The 24,436-nt window shown below is 38.4% G+C and overlaps 1 protein-coding gene across 1 annotated transcript; it reads right to left on the bottom strand.

The window, feature by feature from the left end:
- Positions 1–4,173: 4,173 nt before the first annotated feature.
- Positions 4,174–5,112, bottom strand: LOC130679281 (olfactory receptor 6C2-like). The gene has a single exon (XM_057487900.1). The coding sequence runs from the start codon at positions 5,110–5,112 to the stop codon at positions 4,174–4,176; it is 939 nt and encodes a 312-aa protein (XP_057343883.1).
- Positions 5,113–24,436: the final 19,324 nt, after the last annotated feature.

Below are 24,436 nucleotides of genomic sequence, written 5' to 3'. Positions count from 1 at the left end.
CACATTGTTTGCGGTTTCTTCCGTGCGGCCGCAAGTCCATGAAATATGGTGGGTCTGTGGAGGAATCCCTGTGCGTGGACAGTGAATGAGCACTGCCAGCCTTCCCACATGAATGCAAACTGTTCCTGAATTTTCTGTGCTATGTCAATAAAGAAGAAATCATTAGCCAGGTCTACAATATAATTATGCATCCCAGTTCATGATTGAGTGTATCCATAATGGTCAATTCCCTATAGTCCATGATTATATGCCAGAAGCAATCTGGACTTTTTACTGGTCAGACTGGGGAATTAAAAGGACTATGAGTGGGCTTTATGATTTTCCAACACTTGTAGAGCCACACCAATTTCCTTGTGCACCCCAAGCAATTTAGACTGCTTAGTATTTGTCATCTGCAAATGTACAGTCAGAACTACACATGGATGCTTAGCATGTCCCCTCAGAACGGCCTTCACCACATGCATCCTCAGTCTGCACTCACCTGTAGTGGTGTGTTGCCACAGGCCCTGTAGGATATCTCCCTGAAAAGTATAATCAACGATTGAAGAAATGTACACAGTACACACTCCTTTGGGGGTACATGCCCAAGCCCCAGTGGGATGTGGACTTTCTTCACTCTAATTTTCTTACCTCCATAGCCATCTATCACAGCAGAAGTTCTAGGAAAATGCTCTGGTTTGCTATAAATTAGAGAACACTCAGTTCCTGTGTCCACTAGCATCATGACACATTGTACACTTTTTGTACAATTCATTGACAATTAAGGGTACCAAGGAATTGCTAATTCTACATGTGACCTCTGTTCCCCACCATGTCCCCCAAGATAGGGATCTTTGCCTCCCCGATTCAAACCATGATGCCCAGTCGCCGTCCTGTGGGGTGAGGGCCCAAGCAAATTCTGAGTACTTTCCCCCAGGAAGTTTTGCAGGGACTCAGGCCGGATGTGAGGCTGTGACTCCAGCTTCTGTGTCCTGGACCTCAGCAGCCAGATGCACTGCTCAGGCTTTAATTGGTGCCACAGTCCTAACAAATTCCTATGAGCTGTCCATCAAAGTTTTATTTCACTACCCCAGCCATTATCAAATCAACCCTCATCTGGGTCCTCGATGGGTCTTTTGCATCTCTCCTTTCAGTCATAGCCTATACCTACTTCTCTGATCTTATTGTTTCAATCTCCCCCAGTTCTGCTATAGTTCAAGTAGCCTCACTTTGGGTTGCCCTATGTGGGGGACAAGAGTAGTCACTAGGGACCCAAAGAAAGATGTGGAAGCTGTATGGAGCACCAGATTTCTCATTCCCACTTTGAACAACTCCTCACTGGAGTCTTGATGTCCATACTACAGACAATATTTTTCATGCCCAATTTCAGCCATACCTGTTGGAGCTCTACATATGTTTTCCAGCTAGTGGGTAAGTATGATAAATCACCCTGATTAGGCCAAACTGCCCTGTTGGCAGCTATCAGCCAATCCAGAGGTGTCTGATTCCCTGAGGTATGATGGGCACTTTGCAACCGCTGCCAGAGGGAAGGGTGAGTCATCAGGGAAGCCAGTCTACTCATTTCAGGACCAGACATGACAATATTTTCCACCCCCATATCCCAGAGACATTAAAGCCATGCAGGAAGAGGTTCCGAAGGCTTCTGCCTGTACTGGACGCTCAAGTCCCCCAGCTCATCCTGGGTGTAGGGGCGAGGCATTGCCTGCTTCACAACCTGGGGAGGGGGTGACTCCTCCCACTGAGGAGCCCGCGGTTGTTTCACTTTTATTTTTTTAATTACAGCTACGTGTGCTTTTAACACAGTAGAGACTGGTGCATCAGGCGGTGCCGTGGCAGCAGATCAGCTCCTGGCCCCGCCTCCTCATCCTCTGCACCACCGCTTCCCTCCCCCAGCTCCAGCTCCTCCACCGTCTCCGGGCTGAAGGTACCGCTCCTTCCTTCCACTCCCCAATATCCTTCTGCAATGTGGCTTCTGCTTCCTCGTCCCAGGAGCGTGATCCATCGTCTCAATAATGGTCTCTCTTCTTTAAGGGCATCCCATAGGTTACCACCCAGCACCTCTAAGCGATGCAAAAGTTTGTCTCTCTCCTCAATAAACCTTTCCACTATCTTGACAAAGATCCTACAATGTCTGCTGCTACAAAGACACTCAGGCCTCTAAGCACCCTTCTATCACACAGTGGGCTAATTTTGCAGCATCTGATGCCTCCAACCTTCCCCAATTCTGGGGAAGGCCCAAATCCTCTTGGAGGTACTTTATACGAGACCAATTCCCCCACTAAGAGCTCCTCAATTGGAAGCGACACAGGTAGGGGCTTCCCAGGTGAAGCTGCACCTTCAACTGCTGCAGCCACTGGTGCCTTCCCATTATCTACATTGGAGGTTCTAGGCATCTCCTCACTATCTCTAGGGTCAACCTACCAAAGGGTCACACCCGTGGAGACAGATTTCAGGTTCAGAGGTCCTGCCAACTACAGCCCGTTGTAACTCCAGAGAGGAAATTGCAGGGCAAAATACCTTTGAAACTGTAATCAATCAAAGGGAGAAATAAAGTTTAAAACCCATTTATTGCTTACAAGCATTCATCCCGCGTCTGTCTCTCTCTCTCCTATTGCATCAGAAGCGAGCAAATACTTCCCCCAACCTTTCTGGTTCAGATGGACTACTTCTCTCCACCCCTTGGAAACACCTGTTGATATGGAGATGCACTAAAGCTGGGTGAGAGATTCTGGAAATGTTATAATTTTACCCACACTGTTATGCACACATTCATGTCAAATGTTAATTCTGTGTCTTTTCTACTCACATATTAGTTCTCACTTTTCATTGTCAGAAGTTTCAAATCATCATATTGGAAAATTGTCTATTAAGTAACTAGTATTTGTCTGTGTCAGGCATAAAACTTTCTAGAATTTGGCCTATGAGGAGACCTTGTCAAATGTATTTGCCGTTGAGAGTAGAATAAGGAGAAGTAAACATGCAATTGCAGTTTGGTAAGGAATGAAAGCAGCCGGTAAGTGATGACAGTAGTAGGAATGAGTTGAACTAACCCAGGCCTGGGGTCCTGCTGGTGGAATCATAAGACAAGGTCAGCAATAAATTCTTGTGGGAATGTCATCTAAACTGGAGGTTAGGAAGTTAAAAAATGAGGGGTAAATTCATGCCTACACTGTCCATGAAATGAGAAGTGACCTGAAATACAGAAAAAGAAACAAAGGAAATTTTACTATGTTGCATTATGAAAGAGGAAGTTGGAACAAAATGTACTGAATAATGAAATGCTGGTGTTTCTTTGAGGGATTATAATTAGGTGTGTAATTTGGTTTCTTGAATTGACATATTTTTCATTTAAAAAAAGCATATCATCACATTGATATTTGTATTCACATTTTATGCCATTTCTCATTTGTTCATTCCTTATATAATTGGCTTAAGGCTCATTAATATTTCACTCTTCTAGCCCTATATTAGTTTTCTTGGACTTGCTGCCATCCTTTTGCTAAAATACTCTACTCTACATACAAGATTAAACAACTTAATTGGGATACCAAAATAAATACATTTTATGAAATTTCAGTGAAGGATTTATCTTTAACAGAAATTACAAATGCATTGTTACTTAATTCATGACACTTTCTCAAATTTTAAATAACGTTCATATTAGATAGGATCTAGTCAATAAAATATGTGAATTGTGTGATTTCAAAGATTTTCCATTAGTAAATGCTTCTTTCAAATCCTAAATCTTATATTTATTCCTCATTTAAAAATATATCTTCAGTTTATGAAATTTTTCTTATAACACTTAGACAAGTATTGATTCTTTTCAAAATTAAGTCTCTTATTTAAGTAAGGTTTTTGGTTTGTTTTTTGTTTCTGTTCTATTTAAAGGAATGGTGTTCACTATTGTGTTAATATTTCAAGATAAATTTCCCAAACCTCTTAGAATTGGAAAGTAAATGTTAGGAGTGAAGTCATGCTTAGATTTCCTGAGACATCTATTCTAATTTTTTTCATTACAATTATCATCTGAAAGAAACTTTTTATAAGGAGATCAATGGGGTGACTTGACCAGGGCTGGTTCAGAATGGATGCCAAATCTAGATCACGAAAACGCAAAAGGAGACATAAACTGAAGAAAATATGCTTAGGGATACTGACATCAACATTCCCCTAATTCTTTGAGAGCAATTTAAATCTTTTGACTAAGTCATTAAAGGCTCTTTTCACTTGTTTGTTCCTCAGAGTGTAAATGAATGGGTTCAGCACGGGGGAAATGGAAGTAGTGAGTATAGATACTCCCTTATTAATGGCCATTTCATCTTTTGCTGAAGGTTTGATATAAACAAAGATGCAGCTGCCATAGGTGATGGAAACCATGGTAATGTGGGAAGAACAGGTGGAAAAGGCTTTTGTCCTCTGCTGGGCAGAGGGGAGTCTTAGAATAGTTCTGATGATGTACATGTAGGACAGGACCACACACAGCAGAGTCATGAGGAAAGTCATCACAGCACTGATAATAATCATCTGCTCTATGAGCCATGTATCTGAGAATGAGATCTTCAGCATAGGGTTAGCATCACAGAGAAAGTGGTCAATGGCATTAGAGGCATAGAATTCCAGGTCCAGTCCCAAGCAAAGTGGTGGCAATATGATCAACAGAGAAATCATCCAACAGCAGAAGATGAGCTTTTTGCAGACCCTGAAGTTCATAATAGTCATGTAACGCAGGGGTTTGCAGATGGCTACATATCGATCAAAGGACATGGTAGCCAGGAGAAAAAATTCTGTTATTCCAAAAACATATGTAAAAAAAAGTTGGCATATGCAAGCATTATACGTAATAGTCCTGTCACCTGTTGATATACTGTACAAGAATCTAGGAATGCAGGCAGACGTGAACGAGTTTTCTAAGAAGGAAAAATTTTGGAGAAAAAAGTACATCGCAGTTTTAAGGTGAGAATCCACTAATTTGAGGATTATGATGCTCAGGTTTCCAGTTACACTCAAAATGTAGGTGATCAGTAGAAATATAAAAATCAGAATCTGTAGCTGAGGGTCATCTGTCAATCCGAGAAGGATAAAACTGGTTACAGATGTGTGGTTTCTCATTCCAGGGGCGCTGAATTTTGCCCAAACAGCATGTAAAAGCGAAGGATGTAAGTTCTGAGAATATGGTGGTAAAATAGTCTTATTATGGTTTTGTTCAGATAAGTAACACGTATTTTACGTGTGTTTTGTTTTATTTAATAATGAATTTTAAAAATAATTCATACTCAGCTGTGTTGATAGCATATCATTACATGGATCAGAAACCTGGTTTTCAAATGTTTTTACTACAACATATGGTAATTTAGACATTTTAACTGCATCCCAGTGTACAAGTTCACACACCACAAATACTTAAATACATATACTGGGAACAAAAATGACAATAAAATACTGATCCTTTGGTGCCCTGATCTCTGATGTTTTATGTTCTAATGTATCTCATTTAAAATAAATACAAATAGCATCAAATTGATTTTATAGCCTACTAAATGGTCATGACATGTGTTGGGAAAAATTTAAGTTTTTATGGGTCTTTTGAATACTGTAGTGTAAAGAAAACAAAATTTTCCCTGATAATTTTTTTAATGTGCACTATTCTTTTAATTTGCACTTTGGAATAGATTAGTTCATCACACATTTGTTCCCTTAAGACTATTTCCCTTATCAATAACCAAAATTTTACCCAGTGTCACTATCTTTTTGTAGCCCTTTTTTTCCCTGAATAAACTAAAAACACTTGAGGCATCTTTTTGACACAAGATATATCTAGATCCATGTACTAATGCCGTTGAAGTCTCTGTTCCCCTGCACAAGTCACGTTACATGAACTACCTGCTGTCTGGAAAAAAAATATTATCTAATTGTCTTATTTTCTCTCTCCCCCTTACTTCATCCATTTGCTGATTCTGACATATACCTGACTCTTTGTGATTCATTCGTCTGTTTTCTACTTGCACTCTTTAGAGAAGTACTTCCAAATCTCCCAGGACACTTTAAAATTTTTCTATGTGTTTTTGTCACACTCTATGTTAATTAGAGGGTGTAAAAAATTTGTTGGAAACAGGATTTTTATCTTGTATAATGTAATAACCACAGAGCAGTGTGGACTGAGATACAGAGTTACTTCAAGGTAATATATAACCTCACATCTAGATAAGTCATTTGTTTATAATGTGGATTCAATTTTAAAACTACTCTGACAGTTGCCAAAGGGAAAGGGCCTGGGGGTGGTGGGTGGGAAGGGAGGGAGAAGGAGAATAAGGAGCATTAAGATTAGCACACATAATATAGGAGGGTGATGGGGAAGGCAGTATAGCACAGAGAAGACAACTAGTGACTCTATAGCATCTTACTACGCTGATGGACAGTGACTGTAATGGGGTGTGTGGTGGGGACTTGATAATGGTGGGAATCTAGTAACCACAATGTTGCTCATGTGATTGTATATTAATGATACCAAAATGAAAAACAAAACAAAACAAAACAAAAAAACTACTCTGACAACTGTTACTTTTGCCAAACCCCTTTCTCTACTTTACGTGACTCTTGTTGGCTTTTATGTGTGGTGGAGGAAATGCTCTGAGTGACTCCTGAGTCACACCATAGCCTGACTACCCACTCAGCATGTATGTAATACCTGCAAAGGCAAATTGTTTTACTTGACATCACTAGTTTTTTTCATAGAAATAGCTTTCCTTTATGGATTCCATTCATACTTCTTCACTACACCTGCCAGAAATATATTAACACCACAGATTAAAACTCTTAAATCCTGCATTAAGACCATCAACTGCTCTGTGGTTGATCCTTATTAACACCAAATAACTACACTAATTCCTTCCAAAAATGATTTCAATACCCAATGTTTGTTTAAAGCCATAAGTAAATTGAAGAATAACCAAGTCATTTGTTATAGAAATTCTAATAAACTGGCTATGAGAATGTTTCACTTAATTACTTTAAAAATAGTCCTTTCCTTCAGAAGTGGGACATACTCTGTATCAACCAGTTGCCTATTACCCGTAGTAAATCTCCAAGAGTTTTCAGGTTTCATTAAAGGAATGAAAGGATGACCCTGGTTTGATGTTTTAGGATGAGCAGGGCATTCCCATGAATGTGAACATCACACAACTAACAATAAGTTAAGTGAATAGTTATAATAGGTTCAGTAATTAAAATAATTAAATAGTTGAGTCAACAGAAGATATGGAAAAGGAAACATATACAGGCCACCTACCTCTCCTTTCTTCTGTCATAACACAACTCTGCCCTACACTAGTCTTGAAACTTTAGGCCATGTCCCTCCCTGCTCCTAAATATCGTGAAAATAAATTAACACTATTGTTTGACTACTGTATGTTTACTTCTCTTATCTCATAGAAAACTAAACATTTTAGAGAGTGCAAGGGTCTAAATTATGTCAGCAGATGATTTCCAATTCAAGGTTGCTTCCAGAAGTCCTTTGTTTCACCTATTTTAGGTGACCTAATATATGTTGATATACAAATCCAGCCCTATCAAAGCCTTCAATCAACTCAAAATTATAAACTCTTGTTTCTTTTTAGCACAATTCAATTAACTATTCATATCTCTCTAATCTTGGTAAAACATATAAAACTGTTTCTTAAAGAAAATAATTCTCTATGTCTCTCAAAGACTACATACATGGTGGTTTCAGTTGCTTGTTTATCCCTGATCATCCTGAGGGTTAGAAGGATGAGGAAAGGTTTGCATGGCTTGTATGTGGACTCAAGTCCCAGATGAATTAGGATCCAAAGTTATTTATGAATCTTTTGTGTAATATTTTGGCAAGGACTGTGAAACAAGCTGCAGTGGGGACAACGTCCTCAGAGAATTGAAGATTCCACAATGCTATCCAACAAAGGACTTTACACAAAATATAAATCAAATGAGAAAGAGCAAGCCTACTTTGTACTCCTTTTCTTCAATAACACCTATAGTGGCTAATTACTGTAAGAGAATACAATAACACCTTTTCTTCTTTGGTATCATATTTTTACCATAAGTAATGCCTATTTATTATCAAAAATTTAACGTAAGAAAAATGGAAAAATAAGGTTAAGGTAATAACCACCCTTAGTCTATTATACACTTCCATATAATCCAATGTAAAAATATTCTTATGAACTGGCATATTCACAAATATGAAGCATCCTTTATGTGATGGCTTTCCAATTATTTTGACAATTAAAAACAAACCTTTTTACTCAATAGTTAGAAATATCTATCATTTGGAGAAGATGCAGGGTTTCATTTTGGTGCATTCCATCACAATTTGAAATCAATTCTAACAGTTGACACTTTGTGATTGCTTAAAAAACCTTTCACTATTATAAAAAATGACTATCTTGAGCTTATTAAGTGATTCTACAATTTTTATTATAAATATATAAATCTTTTTAACTCAACCTAAACTGTGATGCAGACATTTTTGTACAAATATCTTCTTCTACTGACAGTATTTCCTAAAACTAAGCATAAATTACTATTGCTAATGTATATATATCTTGTTATCTATGTACATATATCTTGTTATGTGTATTGTGACTATTTCACCACTTGTAAGATGGTCTTTAAATGTGTTTATTCTATTTTATCCACATAGAATCTCATTACTTTACAGAAAAAATTTATATTTTTTAAATTGGCCTCATACATTTTTTGTATCTTTCATACTCAACACTTTTTAAATGAGTCATGCTATTTATTTTTGAAATTCTTTCTGTTAAATATTTGTTAATTTTATTACCACTAATAAAATATTTAATTACTAAATATTGAATAATGTTAAATAAAAATTTTCATTTAATATTTAGTAAAAAGTTAAATATTTCAATATTGATATTAATAGCTTTCTATGAAACAAGCAGAGTAATAATCAGAAAAAATAATAATCTGGAGGCATCACACTTCCTGATTTCAAACTAAACAAGAAAGCTACAGATGGTCCTGGCATCAAAACATTCATACAGAACAACAGAGTAGAATAGACAGGCCAGAAATAAAGCTCCACATATATTAATTGACAAGGAGTGCAGATGACATGATATTGTACATAAAAAGCCCTAAAGAATCCACTCCAAAACTACTAGATCTAATGCCTGAACTCAGCAATGTTGCAGGATACAAAATTAATACACAGAAATCTGTTGCATTCCTATACACTAGAGAGGAACTAGCAGAAAGACAAATCAGGAAAACAATTCCATTCACAATTGCAACAAAAAGATTAAAATACCTAAGAACAAACCTAACCAAGGAAGTGAAAGACTTAAACTCTGAAAACTATAAGACACTCATGAGAGAAATTAAAGAAAATACCAATAAATAGAAATACATCATGTTCTCATGAATAGGAAGAATTAATATTGTAAAAATGGACATTTTGACTAAGGCAATCTATAGATTGAAAGCAATTCCTATCAAAATACAAATAGCATTCTTCAATGAACTAGAGAAAATCCTTCTAAAATTCATATGGAACCACAAAACACACCCCAAATAGCCAAAGCAATCCTGAGAAGGAACAATGAAACTGGGGAGATTATGCCCCCAACATCAACCTCTATGACAAAGCCAGAGTAATCAAGACAATTTCGTTCTGGCACAAGAACAGACCCATAGACCAATGGAACAGGAAAGAGAGCATAGATATAAACCCGAACATATATGGTCAATTAATATATGATAAAGGAGCTATGGACATACAATGGGGAAATGACAGTCTCTTCAACAACAGGTGTTGACAAAACTGGATGTCTACATGCAAGAGATTGAAAATGGATTATTGTCTAACCCCATACACAAGAGAAACCGTGAAATGGATCAGAGACCTGAATGTAAGTCATGAAACCATAAAACTCTTGAAGAAAACATAGGCTAAAATCTCCTGAATATAAACATGAGCAACTTTTTCCTGAACGCATCTCCTCAAGCAAGGGAAACATGCAAAATGAACAAATGGGACAACATCAAACTTAACAGTTTCGGTACAACAAAGGACACCATCAACAAAACAAAAAGACATCCTACAGTATGGGAGAATATATTTCTAAATGACATATCTGACAAGAGGTTAACATCCAAAATATATAAAGAACTCACACACTTCAACACCCAATAAGCAAATAACCCAATTAAAAAATGGGCAGAGGATATGAACAGACAACTCTCCAAAGAAGAAATTCAGATGGCTGACAGGCATATGAAAAGATGCTCCACATTGTTAATTATCAGGGAAATGCAAATAAAAACCACAATGAGCTATCACCTCACACCAGTTAGGATGGCCAGCATTGAAAAGACTAAGAAAACAACAAATGCTGGAGAGGATGTGGAGAAAGGGGAACCTTCCTACACTGCTGGTGGAAATGTAAGATAGTTCACCCATTGTGGAAAGCAATATGAAGGTTCCTCAAAAACTAAAAATAGAAATACCATTTGACCTGGGAATCCCACTCCTTGGAATTTACCCAAAGAATACAACTTCTCAGACTCACAAAGACATACACACCCCTATGTTTATCACAGCACTATTTACAGTAGCCAAGATATGGAAGCAACCTAAGTGTACATCAATAGATGAATGGATAAAGAAAATGCAGTACATATACACAATGGAATACTATTCAGCCATAAGAAAGAAACAAATCCTACCATTTGCAACAACATGGATGGAGCTAGAGAACATTATGCTCAGTGAAATAAGCCAGGTGCAGAAATACAAATGCCAAATGATTTCCCTCATTTGTGGAGTATAACAACAAAGCAAAACTGAAGGTACAAAATAGCAGCAGACACACAGACTCCAAGAGGTGACTAGTGGTTACCAAAGGGGAGGGGTGGGGGAGGGTGGGTGGGTAGGGAGGGAGATGAGGATTGAGGGGTCTTATGTTTAGTACACATCGTGTGGGGGATCATGGGGAGAACAGTGTAGCACAGAGAAGGCAAACAGTGAACCTGTGGCATCTTACTACACTGATGGACAGTGACTGCATTGGGGTATGGGTGGATACTTGATAATAAGGGTAAATGTAGTAACCACATTGTTTTTTCATGTGAAACCTTCATAAGAGTGTATATCAATTATACATTAATAAAAAAATTTTTAAGTACATTATAGCTGATAATTATATCCTTTTATCCAAGTAAGATATCCAAATTACCAGAAATCCCACAACCACTAGGATGGCTAGAATCATAAATTCAGTTAATAATAAATGCTGAAAAAGTTGTGGGGAGCTTAGAATGCTCGCACAGTGCTGGTGAGAATATAAAATGTTGCCGCCATTTTGGAAAACAGTCTAGCATTTACTTAAATGATTAAACATAGAGTTATCATATGACTCTACTCCCAGCAATCCCATTCCCAAATATATACCCAAGAGAAATGAAAACATGTATCCACACACAAAAACCCATATGCAAGTGTTCATAGCAGCATTATTCATAAAAACCAAAATGTAGAAAACAGCCAAATGTCTACAATGGATGAATGAGTAAACTAAATGTGGTATATTCATATGCATTTATATTTCAAAGAGATTCTATTACAGCATATGCCTGTGCCTTTTGCTATGGTCAATATGACAATCTCTTCATGTTTGGTTATATTTACTAGTCTTCTGAATGATATAGGCCATGAAAATGAACAACTAATACATACTGTGTCTTGCATGAATTTTGAAAACATGGTACTATGTGATAGAAGCCTATCTATCACAAAGACCAAATATCACATGATTCCATTCATATGATGTCTTAGAATAGGGAAATCTATAAAGATAGGAAGTACATCGGTCATTGCTTAAGTATGGGAAAGGGAGGTTAGTTGGGGATAAAAGCTAAAATGGGGCCTCCATTGTAGTGATGAAATTATTGCAAAATTGACTATCGTGATGGTGGCACATATGTGTGAATATACTAAAACCCATTGAATTATACACTTTAAGTGGGTAAAATGTATGGTATATGAATTATATATCTCAGTAAAATCCTGTCACACATTACAGGAAAGGAATATTTCAGGATAATCTCTCTTGCAATCAAACATACAAATGTCCCAAATGAAATGTTAGCAAAATAGATCCAGTGATTCCCAAAAGGGATGGTAAACAAAGATAAACTTTTATTAATTCCTGAGGTTCAAGGATAGTTTGAGATTTGAAAATCAATTAATATAATTTTATCATATTATTAGAATTATGAATAAAATTCTATGATTCTCTCAGTGGATTTTAAAATGTTGAGTAAAGTTCCATATCATTTATAATAAACCAATAACAAACAAATAGGTAACTTTTCTAATCTAATAAACTGCCTATATACCCAAAAAACTTAGCAAACATTGTGCTCAATATTGAAATGTTAATGAATTATTTCTGAAATCAGTAATAAGACAAGAATATTTGATAGATCACTTCTGCTCAACATTATATTGGAGACTCTAGCTAGAACAATTAATCAACAAAAAGGGTTAAAACATATAAGAATTTAAAAGGACTGCATAAAACTGAGTTTTGTTACAAGAGAATTTCAATTTATGTTGAAAAAACAAAATAACCTAAGAAAAAATTTTAGAATTTATTATGCAACTTAGAGCTCATGGATACCAAGTAATTATAAAATAATCAATTTTGCTTCTTTGAACTAGAGGTAAGAAATTAGAAGATAAAGTATTTGCAATGATTTCCTTTACAATAGAATCTAAAAAATTGACTAATAAAGAAACTTAATGAGTCATTTGCAATAATTCTAAACACACAAACACATATGCATCCAAAAGGAAAACTATAAAATATTGAAAGAAATTAAAGAATAAGTAAATAAGTGAACAGGGATACCATGTTAATAGACAAAGAGACTCAACATTCTAAAAATGTAAATTGTTACGTTGTCTGACCAAATTGACAATTGATTTGGTCAATTGATCAATTGATTTCACAAAATCCATCAAAATCCTAGCAAAATATTCTGTGTAAAGTAAAAGTCCAAATTTTTATGGAAATGCAGAGGACCAAGTCTAGAGAAATACTCCCGATAAAGAAGAAAATCATATTGGCAGTAGTAGGTAAAATAGACCAAAGGATAAAACAAGAAGTACAGATACAGACCCATGTGAATGCGCCCCTGCCTCTGTTTCTCCAAGCCTGTCTGGCTCTGTGTCCCCTTGTAACTCCAGAGAAAAAATATATTCCCAGAAAATTCTTCCTGCTTTCTTCTGTTATATGCCACTGGCTCCAAAAAGAATGGAGTTCTGCACTTAAGGGGCTAGTAGAAAAGGTGCTATGCTGCTGAAATTATGCACCCCATTTTGTCAATGTAGGCGTCAGTGACATAACACTCTGTGGTCTTTGGATCCAGTCTCATACCACCCCATGATTGGATAGATTGTTATTACCTTGATCAGAGCTGCTCCACTGATGGGCTCCATAGTCAGCAAGGCATGATATTCAGCAGTCACTTGCTTCTCTATCAGGTTGTACCAGACCACTGCTCTTTTCCATAGTTGTGACCAGAATCCAATAGGTTGGCAGATCTGTTTAACCTGCTGCCAAAGGCCCCATCCATAATCATGTTTGGATACATTAACATGTCGCTCATAGGGCCTTGATGAGCCCATTAGATATGGCCTTGAATGCTCGCTAAGCAGCAGTAAAAGCAGCTTCATGTTTTGTCCCAGTACCACCTCATGCCCTTTTGTACCAACAGGTATAAGGGCTTTAGAATTTGTACCAAATGTGGGATGAACAATCTCTAGTAACCCTAAAGAGTCAAAAACTCTTGTAATAATGCCACAGTGGTAGGGATAAGGAAAACTTGCACCTTGACTATTACTGTGTCTGGGATAACTTTAGTTTTACCTGACCAGACACAACCCTCAAGAACTTAATGACAGACCAGGTCCCTGAACCTTGGTGCTGTTCACATCCCATCCTTTTTCCTGTAGACAGTACAGCAGTCTAAGAACTGCCCCTTCTAAATTTACAAGAGAACAGCCATACCATTTGTGGTTTCTTCCACCTGGCCAAATCCTAGGCTAAAAACCATGAAAATGGTGGGACTAGGGAGGTATCCCTGTGGACGGACACTGAATGTCCGCTGCCAGACCTCCCATGTGAAGGCAAACTGTTCCTGACATTCCTGTGATATGTCAAGAGAGAAGAAAGCATTGGCAAGGTCCACAATTTAATTATACATCCCTAGTTCATGACTGAAGGTGTCCATAAAGGCTGCTATAGAGGAAACAGCAGCATGCAAAGGGGGTGTGACTTTATTCAGTTCCCTGTAACCACGGTCATACACCAGGAGCCATCTGGCTCTTTCACTGGCCACACTGAGGAATTAAAAGTACTATGAGTGGGCTTTATGATGCCTACCTTCTCCAACTCTTGTAGAGATTCTCCAATTTCCTTGTGTCCCCCAGGCAATATATACTCCTTAGTACTTGTCACCCACTGAAGTAAAGGCAGATATACAGGTAGATGTTTAGCATGTTCCCTCAGAACTGTCTTTACCACACATGCCTTCAATCTGAACCCACCTGTTGTGGTCTGTAACCACAGGCTCTGCAGGATATTCCCCCAAAATATATTCAGAGATGGGAGAAATGTACACAGTATACTCCTTTGGTGGTAAATGCCATATCCCAATGGATTTACTTCCTTCACTCTTATTGCAATACAATTATAGTCATCTATCAAAGCAGGGGTCCCAGAAAAATGCTCAGGGTGCCCCTATATCAGAGAACACTCAGCCCCTGTGTTAACCAGCACTACAAGAAATTGTACATTCATGGGGGACCAATGCATTACTATTTCTATATGTGGGCTCTGATCCCCACCATGTACCCAAAGTAGAGGCCTTGACCTCACCCTCAATCACACCACAAAACACAGTTGTCCTCCTGTGGGGGTGAGGGCCCAGGTGAAGCTTAAATATTGTCCTCCAGGAAGTCCTGCCAGGAGAGAGGCCAAGCATTGGGCTTTGCCTCCAGCTTACATGTCCTGGACCTCAGCACCTGGAATTACTGCTCTGCCTTTAATTGATGCCACAGTTATCACAAGATCCTACTGGGATTCCCATTAAGTTTTTCTTTCCCTACCTCAGCCTTTATCAAATCAACCTACATCTGGGTCCTTGAGACCTTTGTGGGGCCATTTGCACCTCTCCTTTCATTCATAGCCCATACTTCCTTATTGTTTCAACCTCCCCCAGGTCTGCTAAAGAACAAGTAGCCTCATTTATGGGTTGCCTTATGTGGGGCAATATATAGAAACAAATTAGAACAAAAATACAACAGTCCAAAAATTGTGGGACACCACAAAAGCAGTTCTAAGAGCAATACAGGCCTACCTCAAAAGCAAGAACAATACCCAAAATACAGTGCAAACTCAGAACAAAAAATATAAACCCAAAGTCAGTAGAAAGAGGGATATAATAAGGATCAGAGCTGATATACATAAAATAGAGAAAAATAAAACAAGAGAAAAAAATCAATGAAGCTGACAGCTGGTCCTTTGATAAGAGAAACAAAGTAAACAAATCTCTAGCCACATTTATAAAGAAAAAAAGAGGACACAAATAAAATCAGAAATGAAAGAAGAATAGTTACAACTGACACCACAGAAATACAAAGAGCTATTAGAGAGTTCCATGAAAAATAATATGCCAATAAATGGAACAACCTAAGAGAAATGAACAGCAAGAGCTATTAGAGTGTTCCATGAAAAATAATATGCCAATAAATGGAACAACCTAAAAGAAATGAACAGCTTCCTAGAAAAGTCCGACCTTCCAAGACTGACCCAGAAAGAAGCAGAAAATCTGGACAGACTAATGACCAGTAATGAAATTGAACTGGTAATCAAAAAACTCCCAACAAACAAGAGTCCAGAACCAGAGAGCTTCACAGATGAATTCTACCAAACATTTAAAGAGCTAATACACATCCTTCCTAAAGTATTCCAGAAAGTAGAGAAGGACGAATTACTTCCAAACTCATTCTATGAGGCCATCATCACTCTAACCAAAACCAGGCAAAGACACTCCAAAAAAATAGGCCAATATCCCTGATGAACATAGAGGCAAAAATCCTCAATGAAGTATTAGAAAACCAAATTAAAAGTCCATCAAAAGGATCATCCACCGTGACCAAGTGAGATTTATTCCAGGGATGCAAGGATGGTACAATATTCATAAATCAATCTATGTAATACAAGAAATTAACAAAAAGTAGATTAAAAACCATTGATCATCTCAGTAGACGTTGAAACAGCATTTGACAAAATTCAACAACCATTCATGATAAAAACTCTCAACAAAATAGGTATAGAGCAAGCAGAGCTCAACATAATAAAGGCCATATAAGACAAACCCACAGCTAGTATTATACCCAATGGCAAAAAGCTCAAGGCTTTTCCTCTAAGTTCAAGAGCAAGATAAGTATGTCTACTCATGAATTTTACCCAGCATAGTACTGGATGTCCTAGCCATGGCAATCGGACAAGATAAAGAGATAAAGGCATCTAAATTTGTAAGGAAGAAGTAAAACTGTCACTATTTTCAGATGACTTGATACTATATATAAAAAACCCTACAGACTCCATCAAAAAACCATTAGAACTAATAACTGGATTCAGCAAAGTTTCAGGATACAAAATTAATACACAGACATCTGTTTCTTTCCTATATATTAACAATTAACTAGCAGAAAGAGAAATCAGGAAAACAACTCCATTTACAATTGCATCAAGAAGAATAAAATACCTAGAAATAAACCTAACAAAGAAGATAACAGACCTGTACTCTGAAAACTGTAAGACACTCATGAGAGAAACTAAAGACAACACAAATAAATGGAAATCTGTCCCATGCTCATTTATAGGAAGAATTAATATTGTCAAAGTGACCATCCTTCCCAAAGCAATTTATAAATTCAAGGCAATTCCTATCAAATACCAATGGCATTTTTCAATGAACTAGAGCAAATAATCCTAAAATTCATATGGAACCACAAAAGACCCAGAATAGCCAAAGAAATCCTGAAAAAGAAGAACAAAGGTGGAGGTATTACATTTCCTGATTTCAAGGTACACTACAATGCTACTCAAACAGCACAGTACTTGCACTAGAACAGACTCATAGATCAATAGAAAGCACAGATATAAACCCACAAATATACCTTCAATTAATACATGATAAAGGACCCATGTGTATAGAATGGGAAAAAAACAGTCTATTCAATAGTGTTGGGAAAACTGGACAGCTACATGCAAGAGAATGAAACTGGGTTACTGTCTAATTCCACATATCACAGTACACTTAAAATGGATTTAAAACCCAAAGGTAAGACAGGAAACCACAAAACTCTTAGAAGAAAACATATGCAAAAATCTCTTCAGTATCAGCATGCATAATTTTTTTTCTGAACATATTGCCATGGGCAGGGGAAAGTAAATAAAAAAATGAAAAAGGAGGACTACAACAAAGTAAAAAGCCTCTGTACAGCAAAGGAGACCATGAACAGAAGAAAAAGGCAACCTACGTTAAGGGAGAATATAAGTAATTTATTTGATAAGGGGTGAATACCCAAAATATATGAAGAACTCAGACAACTCAACACCAAAAAACCAAACAACCCAATTAAATCATGGCTGGAGGACTTGAACAGATTTCAAAAAAATACACACAGATGGCCAACAGGCACGTGAGAAGTTGCTCCACAATGCTAATCATCAGGGAAATGCAACTCAAAACTGCAATGAGCTATCACCTCATACCAGTCTGAATGTCCTCTACCCAAGAGACAAGAAATAACAAGTGTTGGCAAGGATGTAGAGAAAGGGGAACCTTCTAACTATTGGTAGGAATGTAAACTGGTGCAGCCACTGTGGAAATCAGCATGGAGGTTTCTCAGAAAACTAAAAATAGAAATACTTCTAGGAATCTACTTGAAGAAAACAAATCCCTATTCAAAAGGATATGTGTGCCTGTATGTTTATTGCTACGAAACAGACCCTCTCAGAGCCAACACTTGAGATGAGACCAGGCTGGATGGTGCTGTGACTGCAGCCCCATGACAGCCAGTTAAGCTCTACCCTGGACACCTTCCCACAGAAACTGAGATGTTTGTTGTTTTAAACTGTTATGTTTGTAGTAATTGATACCCATAATATATTACTAATTTAAAGAATTATCTACTCTAACTATTCAAATGTATTGAGAGAAGGTTTCCATAATACTCCCATCATCATCTTAAAAATTCCAGCAACTATGATTATGTCCACTTTCTTCACAGTACTTTTCTACTATGAAAGGAATGGGGCTATTCATCAAAGAGTAACAGGCTTCAGAAACTGAAATGGCATGCCTGGGACTGCATCTTGACAATGATGAATGTGGAGATGAGTCACATTATGAGGCTGGATAAGGAAGAGATTATTGACATTGAAGGAGAATTCAGGATCAAACTCAGACATGGATATCTGGACATGATGCTAAGATAGTGCTGGGACGGCTCTCTGAAGGTATAAAATAATAGACCAAGGTTAATAAGGTAGAGCTGCTGAAACCACCATGTCAGAAAAGGAATTAAGATTCAAAACAGCCAAAAGGTGAGCAAGCAAAAATATATTTATAAACTAAAACTAGAGAATCCATCAACTGACTATAAATCCTAGAGAGGCACAGAGGATCCTACCTTCATTAAACACTAAGGAATGCATTGGTGAGACTGGGCGCCATGGAAACAATTTTTATTATCCTTTCAGATTCTCTAGAGGAGTAGAATCTGTTATGGAACTAGATTCCCTGTTGCCAATGGAGACAACAGATTTCAGTAAAACAGACACCAGACAATAGAACTTAAGTATCAGAGGCAAGGTAATATAGTTATTGTACAACACCAGAAGAGAAAGTAGGGAACAAAAGAGCACCTGATCAGCAGAAATTTGTGGTAATGGCTAGATGACCATGGTGATGGTAAAGGTGAGATAGAAAAAGGCCACCAAGGATGTCAATATACTATAATAAAAACTGATTGAGAATGCATGAGCAGAAGGCTGATAGAGCAGCCACAGTGGGAAACTCATGTGTCTCCAGCCAGGTCTCAGCACTGGTCCACCTTTCAGGCTCAGAGCTCCTTCAGGACAGGGAGACTATATGCCTTCAGTGCAAGACTCTGAAGGACATGAAGAAAGGTAATGAATCCTCCAGTCCCTCCCCTAAACAATCCAAAGGCATGTACCTAATTAGATGGACACTGAAGAAAGAATTCTAGACATTTATAGGACTATTGGGTAGAATCTTAGCTGAGGAATATATCAGATACAAAATTCTATAATGAAACCAATATATTTCAGGTGATGGGAAAAGAGGTGACACATGGAGTCCTTACCCAAGACTAGCTCACAGTGCATTCAGTGCTTCTGTAATCATACCTTATTTAATTTTCCTGATCTTTGAGTGCCATCAGAAAGCATAGTTAGAAATGACAGAGCCCTCATTACAGGTCACTTTACAACCTGTGGAGTAAACACCAAATGTAACTGCCAAGTGAATTGCCTGCCTTGGCCAAGTTTAATAAATCAAAAATAAGAATACATCCTGTGAGAATGGCCAAGATAAGGGGCACCCTAAATTATTTAAACAGTGCAGGATTTATAGGTCCCATCAGAGCCTCACTTAAATTATCAGTTTGCTTCCTGCAAAACTTTTGGAACATAGTGATGATAGCAGCTGTCTTAAACTTAAACAAGTCCGGCTGCTTTGCAGACCAAATCTCTACCACATCTGACACTTGCTATTCAGAATTTCATTTGATGAATTCTCTTTTTGCAGTTCCTATAGAGAAGTTGGCATCTGAAGTATTTTGCATTCACTGCAATGACCAGTAAAAGCATTCACAATCACATCTCAAGGCTGTGTTTATTCTACTCTTTATCACTTTAGAGACCAAAAGGAGCCTGATCATCTGGACATTCCTCAGCATGTCGTTCTGGTCCACTTTAATGATGACACTGTGTTAATCAGACCTAGTGAACGGAAGCTTCAGGTGTCCTGAATGTCAGGTAAGAGTGTATACATGGAAAGTGGGAGCCTGCTACATGAGCAAAACTTTAAAGGTCCATCATCAGGGGCATCTGAGGACATCCCCTTTAAGGATAAAAAAGAAATTATTAATTCCTGCACCTGAAGCGTTTGGTAGGCTTCTTCACAGACTACGCACAGATCATATCACCCTTGGGAATGCAATTCTGACAGCTTTATCGGGTGATTCAAAAGTACCCACTCTGAATACAGCCTGGTGAGCATAAGGAGGGTGTGCAGCAGACTCAGGCTGAAATACAGCTGCTCCTGCTATTGGACCATAGCATCCAGCAAATTTCGTGTTGCTAGAGGCATTCATGGTACATAAAGTTGCTGGGGGTAATGTCTGGGGGCCAAACAACAGAGATGCTGCATAGAGATCAAAAGTTCTGGAACAAAGCCATTCCATTGCACCAAAAATGTATTCGTGATTCAAACCAGTTCCTGCAACCTACTGGGGCCTTATAAAGACTGAACACTGAGACAATGAAGATTGGAGATGACATAAGAGGTTGAAACTATGTGACAGGCAACAAGTGTGTATCTCTCTATCCTGTATCAATGGCCATTTGAAAGCATCTATTGCACATGAAGCCCTGACCAAGCAGGTGGATTGCCTCCTGGCATAAGTAGCCTAAAATGACCAGGCAAAACTTATTTTGTTCCTGGTAGAAATATTTCTCCCACTCGCAGCCATACTAGCATTTCTAGTCCAGCAAACTGTAAAGTTTCAGGAATGAGAAGCACAAATTTAACAACTGCTTCACTGAAGATAGAGAGGCCAGGGCCACTTGTCTGTCTATCACTTGGATCCTAGGCCTGTGTATCCTACCTATCAGGAATCAGTATCTTTAATAATCATTGTTTCAAGTACATACTTCATCTTTGGACCAGTGCCCAATCTTCACAGGACGTCACTGGTACCCAAGTTAAACAATTGCCTTTTATGAGGCCTTTGCTGTGCTTCATCTTCTGGGTGATGCAGTGTGTGTTGGTACAGGAGACACCATGGTCAGGTGCCTTGGTTCAACCTGTTTTCCATAAAGTGGTTCCTTGAAATGAAGAGATAATCTGCAGCATCCTGTGAAGATAAGTCAGATCATGGATAAACTCTCACACATTGGTCCTGGACAAGGCACTGAGGAAAAGAAACATATCTCCAACATGTTTCAATCCAAGGAAGCCTGAATCACTATTCACTCCAAGATACAAGGGTTCTAACATAATCATCTTCAACTATGGCTGCTTGCTTTAACTTGGCTGATCCATGCGTAAACCAAGCCTGGGCACACAAAGAACTTCCATATGTCAAACCCCAACAAGTACAAAGCACGGTCAGACTCCAGCACAGGAATAGGTGCACGAAGGGTTCAGGCCACTGCTTCGTGCAGCCTGACTTACTCCTGTCTTAAATGCACCATTTGTACTTAAAGATGGGTGCTTGGTGGGCAATACCTTCCTTCTTGGGGCTTTGCTCTAAGCCACGCAAAAATACTGATGTCAGGAGAGAACAACACTTGTGGTTGATTAGTAAGAATTTCTGTCCAAATAAAGGTATACTGGGCAGCAGTGTCTGGCAAGCACTGTATCCAAGACCCCACAGGGCACGTTGGATGAGTATCAATGTCTTTCTGTCACAGGCTCCATTTCTACATAACTATAGGTCAACTGAGTCAAAGTCTCACTAGAACTAATGGCCCATTTGGGAGAACCGTCTGTATAGCCTCTTGGGTAATAAGCCTAAACACCCCAGCTTTTACCAGCTCACTAATCAGTATAGTGATTTCTTCATGTCTCCTGTTCTGCACTGCTTTAAGATAACCACTTTGGTGAACAGAGGAAGCCTATGGACTCCAAGGTGTGCATGTGATCCGCCTCCACTGTTCAATTGGTGGCAGTTCCTTATTGGAATATCAGTTGTCACAAGGAGAAATACTGCACGCACTTAAAACGTCTGGTCCCTTAAAACAATACATTCCTCATTATCAGTTACAACCCCATGATTGTATTGAATATCCATAAAACAGGATGACTATTGGCCCATGGCTACATTGCTTTGCAATGAAAGGTGCACCATGTCAGTTATAGATGTTCTGAAATGCTGACAAATGATAGATAATTCAAGGACCACAATTATCTATGTACAAAAACTTGGAGGGTAGATAAATACATCTTCAATAAATAAAACTACCTACAATAAATCTTGACCCACTCACTTGTTGCTAATGGCTCGGGAGCTTGTCCCATCAGACCTCTCTACTTTTGACAGGGTCCTGAACAGGGCAATGTTTCCTGACACACTATGGACATACACAGGACAAGAAGGAACACATCAATTTCATAACACATTTAGCAATGGGAGTTATAATAGGTGTACCTTGAACCAATGAGAGGCTCCATCCCAATGGTTACTTTAACTTTTCATCTCACAATGAGTCTTGATTTAATCCTCTCAGTTGAATTCAGGCACCCTTTTTCTCTAAAACAGACCAAGGTGCCCTAACACTTGTACATTAGGGTTTATAACAGCTGCCAGAAAGTCATGTCATCTCCAGCTGGGAGCTAAGGGAGAGCAGAGGATGGGAAAGGTACCCAGGGAGCAGGGAGATGGCCAGACAGGCAGAGAGCTGTTCTTTCCTTTGACTTTTCCCCCCCAAGCTCAGTGCCCCCTCCTCCTCTGCACATCTCTCAGTGTCAGGAGAGACTGGGGCACAAGGGGCTCTTACTTTTGGCCCCTGCACAAGCACCACAGCTTTGCCTGCATCTCTGGGAGTGCACTGCCAACCTTCACTTGGAGCCTCCTTCCCTGTGGGACTGGGTACGGTGGAACCTGGTTCGCTGATCCCAGAAGATCTATAAAGATGTCTACTCCTTCTCTTCCCCAAGTTTCACAACTCACATGGCTGTTTACAGAAAGCAGCTGAGGCCAGGAAATAGAACTCCTTCATGCACAGCAAACAGCCGTCCACCAGCGGTGGCCCAGAGGTGCTTGGTCTTCACCCTCTGCCTTCTGTAGATGTTAACCTTTCAGTGACCTGGGGCACTCGAACTTCCCTCATGCTGGGGACAGATACCTGGACTATGAAGGGATGGCAGTGCGCAGGACATGAGGTCATTGTTCTTGATGGAATAAAGCAAAACCAGATCAAAATCCACAGTCTCAACAAAGATGTCATAATGGGGAGTATTTTCTTTTCTTTCTTTCTTTCTTTCTTCCTTCCTTCCTTCCTTCCTTCCTTTCTTTCTTTCTTCCTTCCTTCCTTTCTTTCTTTCTTCCTTCCTTCCTTCCTTCCTTCCTTTCTTTCTTTCTTTCTTTCTTTCTTTCTTTCTTTCTTTCTTTCTTTCTTTCTTTCTTTCTTTCTTTCTTTCTTTCTTTCTTTCTTCCTTTCTTTCTTTCTTTCTTTCTTTCTTTCTTTCTTTCTTTCTATTTTTTTTTGTTTTGGTATCATTAATCTACAATTACATGAAGAACATTATGTTTAATAGACTCCCCCTTCACCAAGTCCCCCCCACATACCCCTTCACAGTCACTGTCCATCAGCGTAGTAAGATGCTGTAAAATCACTACTTGTCTTCTCTGTGTTGCACAGCCCTCCCCGTGCCCCCCACGCACTATACTTGCTAATTGTAATGCCCTCTTTCTTTTTCAATGGGGAGTATTTTCTTACATAATCTAATACAATAATTATATAAATTCTTCTGGAGAATTCTCCTTTGGAGGAACATTGTCATCCTCTGCCAGATTTGGACCAAAGAGCACAAAGCCACATTTTTTTTAGTGTGACTATTGCCCAGATATTGAAGCTTTAAATAACCTCACTAAAACAAGTACTTCCTGGAGTGGAATTGTGGCCTTATCTAAATCAATACGGGACTGTACTAGTTCAGTGTTCTGAGAAAGCAAGGTTTCTCTCACAGCCATCTAAAACCTAAACAAAGCTTCTATCAGAACAGTAATCATGGATTTAGTAAAGTAGGTTATAAATAAGAATGTGTATCTATAAGTAGAAACATAATTCCATAATAATTCCTAAAAGAGACAAAAAGATAAAATACACCCAAAAAAGAAAGCACACACAAGAGCTCCTAAGACTGTTCAGAGGAAATACTATAGCTTCATTAATCCTAATAGTATTACTCCTGAGTGTGTAGGCTACCATCTAATTTAAAAATCAACAATGACAAAACAAAACCAGAGAAACATAACTAGAGAAGCCAGAAGTTAATAACTTTTCCTTTTAAGTTAAAAAATATCAGATTATATGTGGATTCCCAG

This window comes from Manis pentadactyla, chromosome 10, assembly GCF_030020395.1.
Source record: "Manis pentadactyla isolate mManPen7 chromosome 10, mManPen7.hap1, whole genome shotgun sequence".
Classification (NCBI taxonomy): domain Eukaryota; kingdom Metazoa; phylum Chordata; class Mammalia; order Pholidota; family Manidae; genus Manis; species Manis pentadactyla.
This window is presented reverse-complemented; position numbering and strand designations above follow the sequence as displayed.

Excerpts from the sequence above, each read along its gene's own strand:
- LOC130679281 (XM_057487900.1), bottom strand. The coding sequence starts at position 5,112 with ATGAGAAACCACACATCTGTAACCAGTTTTATCCTTCTCGGATTGACA.